General features: G+C 46.4%; 1 protein-coding gene across 5 annotated transcripts in view; it reads left to right on the top strand.

Annotated features, from left to right (window-relative positions):
• hectd4 (HECT domain containing E3 ubiquitin protein ligase 4) overlaps positions 1-19,547 on the top strand; it is a 268,113-nt gene that overhangs the window by 12,579 nt on the left and 235,987 nt on the right. For all 5 annotated transcript variants that reach the window (XM_085961398.1, XM_085961396.1, XM_085961397.1 and 2 more), the window contains exon 2: positions 803-1,320. In XM_085961398.1, the coding sequence (XP_085817524.1) occupies positions 803-1,320 (518 nt within the window). The remainder of the gene's footprint in view (positions 1-802; positions 1,321-19,547) is intronic.

The following is a 19,547-nucleotide window of genomic DNA, read 5'->3' as shown; positions in this document are numbered from 1 at the left end:
ACCACAATTGAGCCTGATCCTGCCCTCAACCGGAATCAACAAACATGTAGTTTCCAGCACGAGTGCTGGATATCTATCAGCAGTGGCATTTAAATGCTATCTAGCCTGGGGTTGTGAGGCCAAGGTTGTACCTCGGACAGTATAGTTGATCTGTCTGGCTGTTCCATACCAGGCAGTGCATTTACCCATTAAGATAATGGAGCAGCTCATCGCATGATCTCTGATGTTTGTCTAGCGCATTGTAATCATGCAAAATATATACTTCTCCATCTTTGCTTGCGAGTGCAGTTTTAGTTCTTGCTATGCTATGTTACAAATATAATTGAGTATTCAAGGAACATTGTGATGGTGAGTACAGTAAGCAGGTATGTTATGACTTTGTCTTGTCTCAAATGATTATGTAACATGACCACTTTGAATTACTGTTCTCTAATAACCTGACTAATATGGTTCGCTTCTCAGGTTTGGGGTAACGTGTTGGAATGTGGTGATTGACATTTGCTAGTTTTGTTAATTTTTTCCAGTGAGACTGATTATTTGTAAAACGATGCATTGAGTGATGCCAGATAAGATGATGTCTCTAGATGTCACAGCGTAATGAAGCTGTGATACCTACCAGCCTCTTCACTTCTGGTATATCTGTATAATTTGAAACTTGGATTCCTTTCCCACACTTGAAATCAAAAGCTTATGGACAGCTGTTCTTTCAGGGCAGAAAAATCAGTGTTGTATGATGACTTGTCACAAATAAAAACCATTTTCCATTATTGTGATTAAAAAATGTTCGTTATTCAATTTTCAGATATTGACATTCGAAACCAAAAATCCTGAAGAGCTGGCAGAACGATTGCGAGCTGTCTGCGGGAACCAGAGTAATGCTTATGCACGACTACTTGAATACCGTCTCAATGCACTTAGAGGCCTGTGGAATGCACAACGACAGTTAGCACTTGAAGAGCAGCATGAGCGTGAAAACTCCAGTGACGAAGAGGCCATGTCCTTGCTCAAGCGGCAGGGCTTGCTGCAGCAACCAGAACAGGCGCCATTTACCTCTCGCATGGGCCTCTTATTGGTGTTCCCTTTGATCCAGTCACAAAGTAAAACCGACCCTTCCCTCTGTAACATCACTGCTGAGGTACTCCTGAACTGCCTTCGAGATTGCCAGCCTCTGAGCCTCACAAAAGAACCTGCTGACTGTCTGAATGGACTGGAGGCCCTGCTTTGCTCCTGGTTAGAAGAATCACCTGCTTCGGGTCAATCAATCCCATGGAAACAGAAAGAGAATGCTGCAGCTGCACTGGTGGCTCTTGCCTGTGCAAGGTAGGAGCAACCTGGCATATCTTCAAGTTGTAATAACTGGAAATATTTTTCATATACTCAGTTACAATGTGACAGACATTGTCATTTTCAGCATGCTACGAAAGATAGTGACAGGAAATGAACATTTTGAAAATTGCTAATATAATAAAATCAAACGCCACATGGGAGAGGGTATTTTCATCACTGACCTGATAACTCATAACACTGATCATTTGTCCATCATTCCACGTTTGGCAATATTCGTGTCCTCCACTTTCCCTGAAACACACCACCTCTGTATGCCTATCGCAGTCCACCCATGTCTATGTGCTAATGTTTTGAGCAGTAGTTTGCAAGCTGCTTCCAGCCAAATGCAGTATATCTGGTACTAGTTATTTTAAATCAAAACAGAAAATGCTGGAAATAGCCAGTCAGCATCTATAAAAAGAAAAGACAGGTTACACACCCAAAATCTCATAACCAGCCTTTTCTCTTTACAGATGCAGAGGACCTGTTGTATATTTTACTATTTCAGACTTCAAACATTTGCAGTTTTTCCTTTTTTAATTTTATCTGTTCTGAGTTCTGTCCTGGTGGGCCACCATTCAAAATGTTACTTTGGAATTGTACCAAAAATAATTTAGGACACTATACACCAAAGACTAGCTGTATCAATGGAAAATGTCTCATCTGGAGCTGAAGAAGTACCAAGCAATACGGGGCTTGTTCTTGGTGGCTCACTTGGCATAACCCTCCTACATACGAACATACGAATTAGGAGCTGAAGTAGGCCACTTGGCCCCTCGAACCTGCTCCGCCATTCAATAAGATCATGGCTGATCTGATTACTCCATATTCCCGCCTACCCCCGCTAACCTTTCACCCCCTTGCTTATCAAGAATCTAATTTCCAGCATCTGCAGTATTTTGCTATCTTATCAAGAATCTATTTACCTCTGCTGTAAAAATATTCAAAGACTCTGCTTCCACCGCCCTCTGAGGAAGAGAGTTCCAAAGACTCACGACCCTCTGTGAAAACATTTCTCCTCATCTCTGTCTTAAATGGGTGACCCCTTATTTTTAAACAGTGACCCCTAGTTCTAGATTCTCCCACAAGACGAAACATCCTCTCCACATCGACCCTGCCAAGACCCTTCAGGATCTTATATGTTTCAATCAAGTCACCTCTTACTCTTCTAAACTCCAGCGGATACAAGCCTAGCCTGTCCACCCTTTCCTCATAAGACAACCCGCCCATTCCAGGTATTAGTCTAGTAAACCTTCTCTGAACTGCTTCCAACGCATTTACATCCTTCCTTAAATAAGGAGACCAATACTGTACAGTACTCCAGATGTGGTCTCACCAATGCCCTGTATAACTGAAGCATAACCTCCCTACTTTTGTATTTAATTCCCCTCGCAATAAACGATAACATTCTATTAGCTTTCCTAATTACTTGCTGTACCTGCATAGTAACCTTTTACGATTCATGCACGAGCACACCCAGATCCCTCTGCATCTCAGGGCTCTGCAATCTCTCACCATTTAAATATGCTTTTTTATTCTTCCTGCCAAAATGGACACTGTCACATTTTCCCACATTATACTCCATTTGCCAGATCTTTGCCCACTCACTTAACCTATCTATATCCCTTTGTAGCCTCCTTATGTCCCCTTCAATTTACTTTCCTACCTATCTGTGTCATCAGCAAATTTAGCAACCATACTTTCGGTCCCTTCATCCAAGTCATTTATATAAATTGTAAAAAGTTGAGGCCCCAGCACTGATCCCTGTGACACACCACTCGTTACATCTTGCCAACCAGAAAATGACTCATTTAGGTCTACTCTGTTTTCTGTTAGCTAGCCAATCTTCTATCCATGCCAATATGTTACCCCCTACACCATGAGCTTTTATTTTCCGCAATAACCTTTGATGTGGCACCTTCTCAAATGCCTTCTGGAAATCTAAGTACAGTACATCCACCGGTTCCCCTTTATCCACAGCACATGTTACTTCCTCAAAGAAGTCCAATAAATTGGTTAAACATCCAAATTACTTTCCAGGAGGAGAATACAGAAAGCAACCCGCCCATAGTCTAGCAAAGAAAAATACAACCCCCAATCACACAACTAATGGGAGGTGCTCTCCAATCCACATGAATGTCGGAGACCAAGAACAAATTGGTTCAATGCGTAAACTCTTCCTGCTCCAGTAACGATGGTGGTGCGGGGGGAGGGGGATGATGTCAGAGGTCTTCGTGCAGCCAAGTACTTCTGCAATTACCATGTCATCAGATTGGATAGTTGCTGTATGTGTGTGTATTATATATTAAAACTGCTGTATGGTTGCAGTATTCTAATATTGTACCTGTAGGTGATGTTGCCAGAGCAGCATAATGTGATTCATTAACTTAAGTGGAATCTTGTCTGACAATTCTTCAATCAACTGATCTTAAGCCTCTTTTGTGAAAGTAATTCATAACTTTGTATTGCTGGGTGGCACTGCTCAATCCTTTTCTTGGAGGTCGGTAGACTTCTAGATAAAGGTAAGTTTTGTGCTCTCCTTGAGGAATAAATAACATTTCCCCTTGCCCCCACTGAGTAGAATAATGATGACTAGACCCGTATCCTAGAATTGGGAGTTTGTGGGTGCTGCTGGAGTCTTGCAACACATATAAAATGAGAACCAAGCAGCAACTTGATAGTACAGTAAACTCTTTCGTATCCGGTGCCTACGGGACTGGGATGGTGCCGGTTGATTAAATATTCCGGATAATGGAGAGGTATACCTACCGAGGCAATTTATATATCGGCCGACCTCAGACCAGAAGAAGGGACATGGAGTGACAATGGCCCAAGATACGAGAGCCCCGATCACGCGGCCACAATTATACAGTATACGGAAGCCTCAAAACCTACTCCTGAATTTTGCCAGTTATTAGAGAATTCCGGATAATTAGATGCAGTTTAAACGAGAGTTTCCTGTATGTAATAATTTGCTTTCCCAGCCAACTCCCTTCCCCCCACTGACCGCTTCCTTCACACTGATTTATGGTGATCTCCCCCACCAATTGAGTACTGTTTCAGATTTTTCCATTCAAATTTAGACCTACACGCCTCCCCTTCCCATGCTTACTTGGGAGCATATCCCCCCCATTGACCAGTATTTTAAATCTCATCAACAATCACTGCAACCCTGTCGAGTAGGATTTTGGCTTTGAAAACCTCCACCCCAGTGATCAGCACCTTGAATCCACACACTGTCGTTGTGACTACCAGTTCCCCTGCCCCAGCCCCTAATAGTGAACATTTCAACCTGCACTGCTCCATGAAGCAACCTATGAACCCTGCAAACACCCTACCCCAAAGCAGCTTTCTGTCCTTTGACAACCCCAACGCACATGAAGACCCCCCCCCCCCCCTCCTCACTGAGGAGCATTCCTGCATTCCTTGGACCCCCCTGGAGGTATGTTACAGCAGAGGCTGAAATAGGGTGTTTCACTGCGTGCTCTTTTTCATTGAGATTTGAGTACCTTTTAATTTGTAATTTTTTTTATATAAATGATTTGAGTTTTGTAATGCTTGAGGTTAGAAGTATTAATTGAGGGATGGAATGTTTCCTCATTCCCCTCTCTTCTCCCCTTCCTCCAGCATTGTTTTACACTGGCAGTCACAGTTTAGATAAAGTATAAAGCAGTTATGCTCAGACGAATCCTGTACTTCCCACATCAGCCATCTTGATGGTTTCTGTGACCGACAGTTTACATAACATAAGAAATAAGAGCAGGAGTAGGCCTGTTGAGCCTGCTCCGCCATTCAATAAGATCATGGCTGATCTTCTACATCATCTCCACTATCCCCATATCCCTTGATTCCCTTAATATTCAAAAATCTATCGATCTCTGTCTTGAATATATTCAACAACTGAGCCTCCACAGCCCTCTGGGGTAGAGAATTCCAAAGATTCACCACCCTCTGAGTGAAGAAATTTCTCCTCATCTCAGTCCTAAATGGCCGACCCCTTATTCTGAGACTGTGTCCCCTGGTTCTAGACTCCCCAGCCAGGGGGAAACATCCTCCCTGCATCTACCCTGTCAAGCCCTGTCAGAATTTTGTATGTTTCAATGAGATCACCTCTCATTCTTCTAAACTCTAGAGAATATAGACCTAGTCTACTCAATCTCTCCTCATTGGACAATCCCCCCATCCCAGGAACCAGTCTGGTGAACCATCGTTGCACTCCCTCTATGGCAAGTATATCCTACCTTAGGTAAGGAGACCAAAACTGTACTCAATACTCCAGGTGTGGTCTCACCAGGGCCCTATATAATTACAGTAAGACGTCTTTACTCTTATACTCAAATCCTCTTGTAATAAAGGCCAACATACCATTTGCTTTCCTAATTGCTTGCTGTACCTGCATGTTAACTTTCAGTGATTCGTGTACAAGGACACCCAGGTCTCTCTGAACACCAACATTTCCCAAACTCTCTCCATTTTAAAAAATACTGTTTTTCTATTTTTCCTACCAAAGTGGATAACTGCACATTTCTCCACATTATATTCCATTTGCCATGTTCTTGCCCACTCACTTAGCCTGTCTATATCCCCTTGAAGCTTCCTTACATTCCCACCCAGCTTTGTATCAACAGCAAACTTGGATATATTACATTTGACCCCCTCGTCCAAATCATTGATGTAGTTTGTGAATAGCTGAGGCCCAAGCACTGATCTTTGTGGTACCCCACTAGTTACAGCCTGCCAACGTGAAAATGACTTGTTTATTCCTACTCTGTTTTCTGTCCGTTAACCAATCCTCAAGCCATGCTCGTATATTACCCCCAATCCTATGAGCCCTAATTTTGTTTAATAACCTCTTCTTGTGTGGCACCTTATCGCATGCCTTCTGAAAATCCAAATACACCACATCCACTGGTTCCCCCTTATCTATTCTTCTAGTTACATCCTCAAAAAATTCTAACAGTTTTATCAAACACTATTTCCCTTTCATAAATCCGTGTTGACTCTGCCCAATCCTATTATTATTTTCTAAGTGCCCTGTTACTATGTCCTTAATAATGGATTCTAGCATTTTCCCTACTACTGATATCAGGGTAACTGGTCTGTAGTTCCCTGTTTTCTCTCCCTCCTTTCTTAAATAGTGGGATTACATTTGCTACCTTCTAATCCGCAGGAACCGTTCTAGAATCTATGGCATTTTGGAAGATGGCAACCAATGCACCCACTATCTCTATAGCCACCTCTTTCAAAACTTGTAGTTTATTTGATGAGAAACGTTGTGGCTATGGATCGGTGTGCTGAAGGGAAAGAGCGACCATGCATTTATACAGCGTAGGTTTGAGGCGCTGTTCAGCTGACCAGATACTTCAATTCCATCAGACTGGGTTCAAACTGAAGCTAGTACGATAGCAAAATACTGCAGATGCTGGAGATCCGAAATAACAACAGAAAATGCTGGAAAAACTCAGCAGGCCAGGCAACATCCGTATAGAGAGAGAGAGTCAACGTTTCAGGTCGAAACCCTTCGTCAAGAAGGGAATCTGTTTCATTTCCTGTGCTTCTTCAGTCTTGACAAAGGGTTTTGACCTGAAACGTTGCCTCTATTTCGCTCTCCACGGATGTTGCCTGGCCTGCTGAGTTTTTCCAGCATTTTCTGTTGTTATTTCAAACTGAAGCTAATTCACTGCACCACTAGCCCCATTAAATACACTGATTAATGGTCAAAATTATTTTGTACTTGGCAAACTCCACATGCAGCTTGTAGCATAGTTTCTTCCTTCACAGCAACGTTTGGAAGCTGTGGATTGAATGGTGGGCATGAGCCACTGTTTTGTTCACATAAAGAGCACCAGTGCATTGCTGGTAAATGCTGCCAGCAGCTGTAAAGCATTTCTATTAAACATGGCAGAATTTCATGTTTTACAACATTATTTAAATTATTATTGTACCCGACAAAGCCATGAAAGATATGCATAACTTAAAGCATTGCTGCACTATCCGCTGCCATACGTTTTTTCAAATATAAAAGCCAAATTGCAGTCGGACAAACAGCCTGAAGATCTGAATGCTGCGGCCCCTGTTCATGCTGAGTTTGTGCAGTAGGCATATTTGTGCTGTGTACAGTGATTGTTGAATGAATATAAATCAGTACTGACACAAATGTGGGAAAATTCAGAGAAATCTAAAGGACAGCCTGTGTGATGGAGATGTCCGATTCAGCTGCAGGGAGGACGATTTCCTTGACTCTTTTATATAAAGGCGAGCTTTAAAATTAGGGTGAATAAATGGAAAATCAATTTTCTTTTTTTTCCCCCCCCCCCCCCAGCATTAGCTGGTAATGGAAATGTACAATCCAGGCACAATAACAGTGATATGACTGTTGAACACTTGGCAGCAGGCATATGGTGCTGCTTAATGCAGTACTTGAATTAAAAAAGTACATGAGTCAGTGGACCAGTCATTTTTACTGCACATAAGGGATTTCTACCAGGCACGTTGGCTATACAGCTTCAATTTTGAGCCTTGTGCCAAGGAGAAAAAAGCTTCGACTTATCAAAGGCTTTGGAAAACCGCTGAGTTTTTCTGTTCTGTTGGAGTTCCATTTGACAGGGAATGATTATGATTATCCAGGGAAATTGAGTATGTTTTTCTGTTTACATGAATCCTCCCAAGGTACTGTTTTGAAAGGACATTGACTGTCTGTGCCAGGGTGTATGTCTTATCTCGGGAGAGTAATTGCAACTTGGTCTTAAACTGCAGTGACATGCAGGCGCAATGTGGCAACAGTCTGGAGAGCTTTGCAATGAAGGGTTATACTGAAATGCTGTGAGCATTTGTGTAGAGTTTATTAGTGGTTTAACTAATAGTTGGCTTGACTAGGATACTTGCAATGCTGCCTGGTGCTGTAGGACATTCAACAGAAATGAATACTGTAGTATGTGACTCTTGACAAGACCTCTACCTGCAGAAAAAATAAATGTCAATCGTTACAGAATAATGCTGTAATTAAGTTCCAGACCTATTAGGCCATTGATTCACTTAGTCAGGTCTGATCTCAAATGTAAAGTTAGAAAGCGCACTCGCCTCTGAGTCAGAAGGTTGTGGGTTCAAGTCCCACTCCAGAGGTGATAATCCAGGCTGACATCGCCATGTAACACTCCCTCGGTTCTGCACTGTCGGAGGTGCCATCTTTCGGATGAGACGTTAAACCGAGGTCCTGTCTGCCCCCTCGGGTTGGTGTAAAAGAACAGCAGCAGAGTTCTCTCCAGTGTCCCAGACAATATTTATCCCTCAATCAACATCACTAAAACAAACTATCCTGTCATTATTTCATTACCGTTTGTGGGAGCTTGCTGTGCGCAAATTGGCTGCTGCGTTTCCTATATTATAACCGTGATTACACTTCAAAAGTACTTCATTCGCTGTAAAGCACTCCGGGACGTTCTGAGGTCGAGGAAGGTGCTATATAAGTGCAAGTTCCTTCTTTATGGAGGAAACTTTTTAGAATTCCATTCCTGTACAAGAGGATTGAGACCTGTGCCAAGATGTCTGTTTACCTGCAGTGGGTTCTGGGATGTGCCAGAGAGTAGTCTGACTTGATTATTTTCACATTTTTTGGCATTAAGCCTTTTGCTTCCTTCCCCACCACCTCTTCAAAGTAGATGGAGAATTTGTTTATAGAGAATTGCAGGTGCAAATCTAGGACCTACCATACTGTTGTAGTGCATTGCTAGATAAACATGCCATGAGTGTGGTAGAGGCCATTGTGCTATCCTGTTGCTAGACATTTATGCCAATCGCTGGCTGTGCACATTGCTGCAGTAATTCATTTAATTGTTTCTCTTCCATTTCTGTAATGTGTGCCAGTTATCTTGCTGTCAAATCTACCCTGTATATACTGTGGATGGATTAGGCAAATCGGATGACTGAGCATAAGGGATTTATACATTCAATTGTTCTGAAGTCCCGATTTAAGACATTGCAACAAGTGCTTGTTTGCACTAAGTGCTAAGCTACATTTGCTAATTTGGTCGCAGGGGAGGGTCTTCATATACTATAAGTGGCAAAGGCGCTATGCAAGGGCTAAGACACTGGACCCAAAATGGTGGACCCGACTGTGTTGGCTACTATTTATATTTGCTACTGCCAGCACTGTGGTTGGAGGTACTTGGGGAAATACCCTCTTAATATGAGCATTGGTCCCTACAGCACTGGTGTTGTTTTTATTTTGTGGGATTGCCTCTGATTAGACACTTGCCACCAGAGTCAAGCTTTTAAAGTACTGTAAATAGCATTTGACTATTAGAATGGTCAAAATGTTGAGGTTTCTTCATGTGCTTGAAGCAAGCAATGTGGTTCTTTACAAGTCCACAAAAGAATTGTGGTGTTGACAGTCCCACCCGAACCAATCTTGGGCCGTACTATTATCCTTTGTAATATCTTTATTGTACAGCTTTCCAGCATGAACATGTGCATTGTGTTGCATAACCGCTACAGAACAGACTTTTCTGTGACTTTGTTATGCTGAATGCTAAGATCAGTGCTGAAAGGGTTTCTTTGTGCGTTGAGGGCAAATAAAATGATAAACGTGTCGCGGACAAATAAAAGTCTAAACATATTGCCCTCTGGATTTTGTTGGTTCATTCATGATCTTTCAAGAACAGAATAGCACTGAATTACTAACTTCAGTTTTTAATATTGCATTGTATAATGTAGGTGTTATTTTCCAATAATCTGTTGCTGAAATAAAGTACTCCATGACACAAGATCACTCTGCTGACTGTGCTATAGCTGACCTGGGATGCCAATCCTGGGTGACAAAAGTGGCAAAGGTGCTCCACTACCCAGCACTGATGCCCTTGGCTTTGATTATGAAACTCGCCCAAACAAGCAAAAGTGCTTATAGAGCAAGTAAGACATGAGCAGGGACTTTGGTGCATTAACAGTATGGGTATCTCTCATAGCTCGCAGTCATGAAAATTTTAATTTTTAAAAAAAGTTATTTTAATTAGCCATATTGGTAAATGGGTGAGCGTGTGCACACCTGACGTCTGCCAGAAATATGCAGAGCAGGCAGATTATGATGTCTATCAGCGTGCAATGCTGATTTGACGCCAGCGCTGACATTTTGGAGCTCTACGCTCCAGCCTACATCCTCTCGACCTCCCACAACTGAACATGTGTTCAACGGTATGAAGGACCCCCCCCACCCCCCCCCCCCCCCACCCACCAGTGCTATTTAAAGGGATCATCAACTGCTTACAAGTTAGTTGCTGGATTATTTCTTCTGGCTGTTGCTGCACTTTGTGTTTTGGGTGCTTTTCCATACTTGTTAAAAGTTTCAACAGTCTACAGGAAGTGGTCTGGCTGGTGCTGAAGTGCTTTTTTGGTAACTTAAAGGCCTGTGCACAAACCAGGTGCTTCCAGACATGGGTGGCCTAGTAGGCCTTCCACTTGGAATTGAGCATGACTGGGAAAATGAGCAGAGGCCAGGCAGAGCAGGGCAAGCTGCTAGAAGAGGGAGGAGAAGGGCTCTCAGGAGGAGGCCATATCGCCCAGGGTATTCAGGGAGCAATTCTCCTACCTGAACCTTTGAGACGTCTGCTTCACTCGGGAGGTCGTCGCTGAAATCTGCCAACTATGCAGCCACAACTCCAACCTCAGCAGGGCAAGGACCGCATTGCCAGTGGCTGTGAACTTTAATGCGTCTGGCTCCTTCCAGACTGCTGGAGATATTAGCAACACCTTGCAGTGCACTATTGCATAAGGGAGGTCACTGTGGCTCTCTATGCAAAATGAGATAACTTAATTTCATTCTCTCGGCAGAGAGAAGCAGGAGTGTTTTCAAGGATAGTAGGCTTCCCCATGGTGCAGGGTGCCATTGACTGCACACACATGGCTTTGTGTGCGTCTCATGTCAACTGTCATGTACCTGAAGTGAAAGGGATTCCACTCGAGTTGCAGCTGGTGTGTGACCACAGGTAACGCATCATGCAGGTCAGATCCTGGTAGCTGTCACGATGCATTCATTCTGCGGCAGTCCTCTGCTGTATTTCAACCACCACGGCAAACCAAAGGGTGGCTACTGGGCGACGAGGGCTATCTGCTGATGACATGGCTCATGACTCATGGTTTGCAACCCACGCACACGTGCGCAGCAGGCATACAACGAGAGCCATGCTGCCACAGGAAATCTGAAGCAATGATTCCGCTCCCCGGACCGCTCTGGAGGAGTCCTGCAGTACTCGGCTGGGGGGGGTGGTATGCTGCACAACCTTGCCATCATGAGGGAGCAGCCCTTGCCACCACCTATCAGGTGAGAAACTGAGGAACAGGAGGGGAGGCTGCAATTGAGACAGCCTCTTTCTGTCCAGGCTTTTTAAAAATTCATTCCTGGGATGTGGGCGTCACTGGCAAGGCCAGCATTTATTGCCCATCCCTAATTGCCCTCGAGTAGGTGGTAGTGAGCCGCTGCCTTGAACCGCTGCAGTCCATGTGGTGAAGGTACTCCCACAGTGCTGTTAGGGAGGGAGTGAGTTCCAGGATTTTGACCCAGCGACGATGAAGGACCGGCAATATACTTCTAAGTCAGGATGGTGTGTGACTTGGAGGTGGTGGTTTTCCCATGTGCCTGCTGCCCTTGTCCTTCTAGGTGGAAGAGGTCGCGTGTTTGGGAGGTGCTGCCGAGTCCTTCTGCAGCAGAGACCTAGTGTGTGACTTCTCCCTCCGGCAAGCTCGCAGCTGCGCTCTCCTTTCCCCCTGCCCTGGCTGCAGCGCACTTGTGCCCGGTGTCTCACCACATGCAGATTCTGCCTCTATGCTATCTTCTAAATTATGCAGAGTGCCAGGAATATGAGTTGGTGGTTGAGTGTGAAATCTAGTGACTGTCTCTTCATCGCTGACTGTTTGCTTTTCCCACTACTGCCTGGGTGGATTGCAGTTGTTGGGTATTTGAAATGAAAAAGGGACAAGGATTGGGTTGTGCTGAGGAGAAAGTAAGAAGTGCATGCTTGCACCATCTGCAGTTTGTAAGTCGAGAGAGTTGGGGATGATGGAGAAGTGGGATGTGAGAAGTAGGATGAGGTATGAGGATACCGTCATCTTAAATGGCTTCAGCCCCTCTGGTGGCCACGGCCTCAGCATTTGCCCTTCCCACAATGGCCAGCACCGTATCATCCATGGGGGTTACAACAGGCAGGCGCACCTCTCCCTCTTCGGTTAGTTCCTGCTACCTCTGGTTGTATGCCACCTTCTCCAGCAAGAGAGAGGAAAGTGTCTCATTGGGTGTCGTGCAATCTGTTTCGGTGATGTGGCTGTCATGGTTGAACAGCTGGCAGTGTGTGAGATGTGGGTGTGAGGCTTGCAAGTGTGAGGGGGAGGTGAAGCATATGACTGTTTAAGTATGGGTTCTGATTGATGTTGATTGTGGGTGGGTGTGGTGCATTGAGCACTGTGAAGCTAGTGGTGCAGTTGGTAGGATATGGCATTTGAAGATGCATTCGCTCACCTTGACAACTCGTGTGAGGTCATTAAACTTCTTCCGTCACTGCATCCAGGTCGTTGGGGCTGTATTTCTGGTATTAACCTCTGCGGCTATCTGTTCCCACTGTCTTGTCATCATGTGTCTGGAGGGCCTCCTGCCTCCTGAGGATACAGGACCTCTCTCCTCCTTTCCAGCTCCTGCACCAAGACCTCCAGTGCAGCGTCTGAAAACCTGGGGGCCCGCTGTCTCCCATGGCCAGGCATTCTTCTCTATTTAAGGTCAGATTCAGTTGCTGAATGGCTCCCAGCACCTGCTGCAGTCACAATGCACCTCCCCTTTCAGAGGTGCAGGTTAGCTTTAAGTAGTACGATAGCAAAATACTGCAGATGTTGGAAATCCGAAATAACAACAGAAAATGCTGGAAAAACTCAGCAAGTCAGGCAACATCCGTGGAGAGAAATTTGAGTTGACGTTTCGGGTTTGACCCTTCTTCAAAACTGGAGAGAAAAGGAACTAGATCGAAGGCAGGGCTGCGATCGGACAAAAGAATAAAAGAACCAAAAGAAGTAAAAGAGATTAGAAGCTAGACGAGATGGTAATAGGCTGTGATTAGGTGTAAAGTGTACTGGCAGGGCAAAAGATAGCTGCCAGGTGTGAGAGAGAAACAAAAGGAAAGGGGGGGGGGAAAGGAAAGGAGTGGAAAAATATAAGTGAAAATGAAATAGGGGCCGAGGTTATGATCTGAAATTGTTGAACTCAATATTGAGACCGGAAGGCTGCAGAGTGCCTAATCGGAAGATGAGGTGCTGTTCCTCGAGTTTACGTTGAGCTTCCGTGGAACAGTACAAGAGGCCAAGGACGGTGAGGTCCGAGTGGGAATGGAGCGGTGAATTGAAATGACAGGCGACCGGAAGCTCAGGGTCACCCTTACGGACTGAACGGAGGTGTTCCGCAAAGCGGTCACCCAATCTGCGTTTGGTCTCCCCAATGTAGAGGAGACCGCATCGTGAGCAGCGAATACAGTATACTAGATTGCGAGAAGTACAAGTAAATCGCTGTTTCACCTGGAAGGGGTGTTTGGGGCCCTGGACAGTGGGGAGGGGGGAGGTATAGGGGCAGGTGTTACATCTCCTCCGCTTGCACGGGAAGGTGCCAGGCGAAGGGGAAGGGCTGTTTGGGGTGATAGAGGAGTGGACTAGGGTGTCTCGGAGAGAGCGGTCCCTGCGGAATGCTGAAAGGGGAGGGGAGGGGAAGATACGTTTGGTGGTGGGATCACTTTGGAGGTAGCGGAAATGCCGGAGGATGATCCGTTGAATGTGGAGGCTGGTGGGGTGAAAGGTGAGGACAAGGGGAACCCTATCGTGGTTCCGGGAGGGAGGGGCAGGGGTGAGGGCAGAGGTGCGGGAGATAGAACTGACACGGTCGAGGGCGGTGTCAACCACGGTAGAGGGGAATCCTCGGTTGCGGAAAAAGGAAGACATGTCTGAAGCACTGGTGTGGAAGGTGGCATCGTCGGAGCAGATACGGCGGAGGCGGAGAAACTGGGAGAATGGAATAGAGTCCTTACAGGAAGCGGGGTGGGAGGAAGTGTAGTCCAGGTAGCTGTGGGAGTCAGTGGGCTTGTAGTAAATATTGGTCGATAACCTATCCCCAGAGATGGAGACGGAGAAGTCGAGGAAGGGAAGAGTCAGAGATGGACCATGTGAAGGTGAGGGAAGGGTGGAAATTGGAGGCAAAGTGAATGAAATTGTCAAGTTCGGGGCGAGAGTAGGAAACGGCACCGATACAGTCATCAATGTATCGGAAAAAGAGGTGAGGGAGGGGACCCGAGTAGGACTGGAACAAAGATTGTTCCACATAGCCCACGAAAAGGCAGGCATAGCTAGGACCTATGCGGGTACCCATGGCAACACCTTTGATTTGGAGGAAATGAGTGGAGTTAAAGGAGAAGTTGTTCAATGTGAGAACAAGTTCAGCCAAGCGGAGGAGGGTGGTGGTGGATGGGGACTGGACGAGCCTCTGTTCAAGGAAGAAGCGGAGTGCCCTCAGGCCATCCGGGTGGGGGATGGAGGTGTAGAGGGATTGTACGTCCATGGTGAAAAGGAAGCGGTTGGGGCCAGGAAACTGGAAACTGTTAAAGTGGCGGAGGGCGTCCGAAGAGTCGCGGATGTAGGTGGGAAGAGACTGGACAAGGGGAGAAAAGATAGAGTCAAGATAGGAAGAGATAAGTTCCGTGGGGCAAGAACAGGCTGAAACGATGGGTCTACCAGGGCAGTCCTGTTTGTGGATCTTGGGAAGGAGGTAGAAGCGGGCTGTGCGGGGTTGGGGAACTATGAGGTTGGTGGCAGCGGGGGGAAGATCTCCAGAGGAGATGAGGTCAGTGACAGTCTTGGAAACGGTGGTTTGATGTTCGGTAGTGGGGTCATGGTCCAGGTGGAGGTAGGAGCAGGTGTCGGAGAGTTGGCGTTCAGCTTCCGCTAGGTAGAGGTCAGTACGCCAAACAACAACAGCACCACCCTTGTCAGCAGGTTTAATGACAATGTCAGGGTTGGATCTAAGAGAATGGAGTGCTGCAAGTTCAGAGGGAGGGAGGTTGGAGTGAGTGAGGGGAGCAGAGAAATGGAGACGGCCGATGTCACGGCGGCAGTTAGCGATGAAAAGATCTAGAGAGGGTAAGAGGCCAGGGGGAGGGGTCCAGGTAGAATGGGAATTCTGCAAGCGGGAGAAAGGGTCAGTTGTGCGGGGGGAGGACTCCTGGCCCTCTGCTGATGCGTGCAGCCAATGAACAGTACGGGAAGCGCTGGCTGCACGCAGAAATCATTATAATTAGCCGGCAGCCGAAGTTGGTATGCTGCCTGCATTCCACTCTATGGACGCGGGTTAATCGTGCATCGCAATCCCCGTGCTTGTTTTCTGGGGCTAACCAATTTATAGCCCTCTGATTTCTAGAAGGCAAGTTTCCACTGTACTATATTAGTCTTCCAAAGAGGCACGGAGACAATCAACCCACCACATTTGAACTTAGTTCAAATTCTGAATTTAAGATTTATTTACAGAAGTTGAATAAGTGCAACACCTATAGAATGACACTGATTTATGCATAATGATAGCAGTAAAAAGGGCCTCATCTTTTAAAACTTACACTCTGCTTCTAACAACAGAGACTGTGGGGAGAGTCTCGCCAACAGCGTGCAATACGTTCTAGCAGTCTCTGGTTCTTTTTCACTTGGGAACACCCTAGTTTCCACCTTTTCTATGTTCAGTCTTTCTGCCTGCATCTCAGGTTAAAGGCTTAAATGTCCCCATTGTCTTTGAAATGGCTGGAATGTGCGGTGAAAATTCTGACATTTTGACAAATTTGATTGTGTAACTGATCCTTTGGTCCCAATTCCAGGATGAAGGCTCCACAGGAGTGTGGTATTTGCACCTCAACGTTATTCCTAGCTCAATTCACTGAATTAATATACAGGAAACTCCCTTTTAACCGGCACCTAAATATCCGGAAATCTCTCTTAACCGGCAAAATCCAGGAGTAGGTTCAGGTAAGTTTTACTACATATTAGTGGCTGTGTAACTGGGGTTCCTGCACCTGTGGCTGTGCAACAGGGACTCCTGGATCTGTGGCCGTGTAACCGGGACTCCTGCACAAGTGCCGTGTAACCGGGGTTCCTGCACCTGTGGCCGTGCAACAGGGACTCCTGGATCTGTGGCCGTGTAACCGGGACTCCTGCACAAGTGCCGTGTAACCGGGGTTCCTGCACCTGTGGCCGTGCAACAGGGACTCCTGGATCTGTGGCCGTGTAACCGGGACTCCTGCACAAGTGCCGTGTAATCGGGGTTCCTGCACCTCTGGCCGTGTACGGGGCTCTCGTACCTTGGTAAGTATACCTCTCTGTAATCCGGACTTTTTGATCAACCGGCACCACGCCGGTCCCGTCGGTGCGGGATAAAAAAAAGAGTTTCCTGTAGTTTGGCCACCAAAGCCAAAACCATCTTCTGGAAATTAGACATTGATCTGGGTGGCTGTTCTAGATCACACCCATCCTCCGGTTTGCATTTGTACAGAACACAACAAATTTACACGCACATTTATGCCCAAAGTTAGTCCTGCTTCTAGCTACCTTTTTATGCAGTGACAATATCATGGAATTGGTCAATTCCCTTGATTAGATGGTTTTGCCAGAGTTCAGGCTTCTCAATGCTCAGGTCTATGATGTGAATGCAATCTTGAGATTAGAGAAAGCAAGGTGTTTTATTGCTATGTGTGCTGCCATTTGAGGGTGATAATCCCTTTACAATGCTGCCACTAACAACATCTCTGACTTTGGCAAATGAGAGGGCAGTTTTGTCTCTGGAAGTGCTGAACATGATTTTTAAGAACATAGGAAATAGGAGCAGGAGTAGGCCATAAGGCTCCTCGACCCCGCTTCACCATTCAGTAAGATCATGGCTGATCTTCTGCTTCAACTTCACTTTCCCGCCCAATCCCCATATCCCTTGATTCCCTTAATGTCTAAAAATCTCTTTTTTATTTTAAATTTGTTTTTATGGGATGTGGGCGTCGCAGGCAAGGCCAGCATTTATTGCCCATTCCTAATTGCCCTTGAGAAGGTGGTGGTGAGCCGCCGCCTTGAACTGCTTGCTGCAGCCCGTGTGGTGAAGGTACTCCCACAGTGCTGTTAGGTAGGGAGTTCCAAGATTTTGACCCAGTGACGATGAAGGATCGGCGATATACTTCTAAGTCAGGATGGTGTGTGACTCAGAGGGGAACTTGGAGGTGGTGGTGTTCCCATGTGCCTGCTGCCCTTGTCCTTCTAGGTGGAAGAGGTCGTGGGTTTGGGAGGTGCTGCCGAAGAAGCCTTGGCGAGTTGCTGCAGTGCATCTTGTAGATGGTACACACTGCAGCCACGGTGTGCCGGTGGTGGAGGAGTGAATGTTTAAGGTGGTGGATGGGGTGCCAATCAAGCGGGCTGCTTTGTCTTGGATGGTGTCGAGCTTCTTGCCTGGATGAGTGCAGCTCCAACACTCAAGTGGAGAGTATTCCATCGCACTCCTTACTTGTGCCTTGTAGATGGTGGAAAGGCTTTGGGGAGTCAGGAGGGGAGACACTCGCCGCAAAATACCTAACCTCTGACCTACTCTTGTTGCCACAGTATTTGTGGTTGGTCCAGTTAAGTTTCTGGTCAATGGTGACCCCCAGGATGTTGATGGTGGGGGATTTGGCGATGGTAATGCTGTTGAATGTCAAGGGGAGGGTGGTTAGACTTGCTTGTTGGAGATAGTCATTGCCTGGCACTTGTGTGGCACAAATGTTGCCTGCCACTTATCAGCCCAAGCCTGAATATTTTCCAGGTCTTGTTGCATGTGGACATGGACTGCTTCATTATCTGAGGAGTTGTGAATGGCGCTGAACACTGTGCAGTCATCAGCGAACATCCCCATTTCTGACCTTATGTTGGAGGGAAGGGCATTGATGAAGCAGCTGAAGATGGTTGGGCCTAGGACACTGTCCTGAGGAATTCCTGCAGTGATGTCCTGGGGCTGTGATAATTGACCTTCAACCACCACAACCATCTTCCTTTGTGCTAGATATGACTCCAGCCATTGGAGAGTTTCCCCCCTGATTCCCATTGACTTTAGTTTTACCTTGGATCAAGGCTGTAATGAGGTCAGGAGCCGAGTGGTCTTGGTGGAACCCAAACTGGGCATCAGTGAGCAGGTTATTGGTGAGTAAGTGCTGCTTGACAGCACTGTCTGACCCCTTCCATCACTTTACTGATGATTGAGAGTAGACTGATGGGGTGGTAATTGGCTGGGTTGGATTTGTCCTGCTTTTTGTGGACAGGACATACCTGGGCAGTTTTCCACATTGTCGGATACATGCCAGTGTTGTAGCTGTACTGGAACAGCTTGGCTAGAGGTGCGGCTAGTTCTGGAGCACAAGTCTTCAGCACGATAGCCGGGATGTTGTCGGGGCCCATAGCCTTTGCTGTATCCAGTGCGCTCAGCCTTTTCTTGATATCACGTGGAGTGAATCGAATTGGCTGAAGACTGGCTTCTGTGATGGTGGGGACCGCAGGAGTAGGCTGATATGGATCATCCACTTCGTCTCCACAATGACTGTGTGCGGTGGTCACTGCTACAAATACTGTCATGGACGGATGCAACTGCGACAGGTAGATTGGTGAGGACGAGGTCAAGTAGGTTTTTCCCTCGTGTTGGTTCTCTCACCACTTGTCGCAGGCCCAGACTGGCAGTTATGTTCTTCAGGACTCGGCCAGCTCGGTCAGTAGTGGTGTTACCGAGCCACACTCAGTGATGGATATTGAAGTCCCCCACCCAGAGCACATTCTGTGCCCTTGCTGCTCTGTGCTTCTTCCAAGTGGTGTTCAACATGGAGGAGAACTGATTCATCAGCTGAGGGAGGGCAGTAGGTGGTTATCTGCAGGAGGTTTCCTTGCCCATGCTTGACTTGAAGCCATGAGACTTCATGGGGTCCGGAGTCAATGTTGAGGACTCCCAGGGCCACTCCTTCCCGACTGCATACCACTGTGCTGCCACCCCTGCTGGGTCTATCCTGCCGGTGAGACACGACATACCCAGGGATGGTGATGGAGGAGTTCGGGACACTGGCTGAATCTATCTGTCTTGAATATACTCAATGATTCAGCATCCACAGCCTTCTGTGGTAGAGAATTCCAAAGATTCACAACTCTTGAGTGAAAACATTTGTCATCCCTGT

The sequence above is a fragment of the Somniosus microcephalus genome, chromosome 19, assembly GCF_052327205.1.
Source record: "Somniosus microcephalus isolate GS21.2 chromosome 19, FLI_Smic_1.0, whole genome shotgun sequence".
Lineage (NCBI taxonomy): Eukaryota > Metazoa > Chordata > Chondrichthyes > Squaliformes > Somniosidae > Somniosus > Somniosus microcephalus.
Note: the sequence above shows the minus strand (reverse complement) of the source record. Positions and strands in the feature narration are given on the sequence as shown.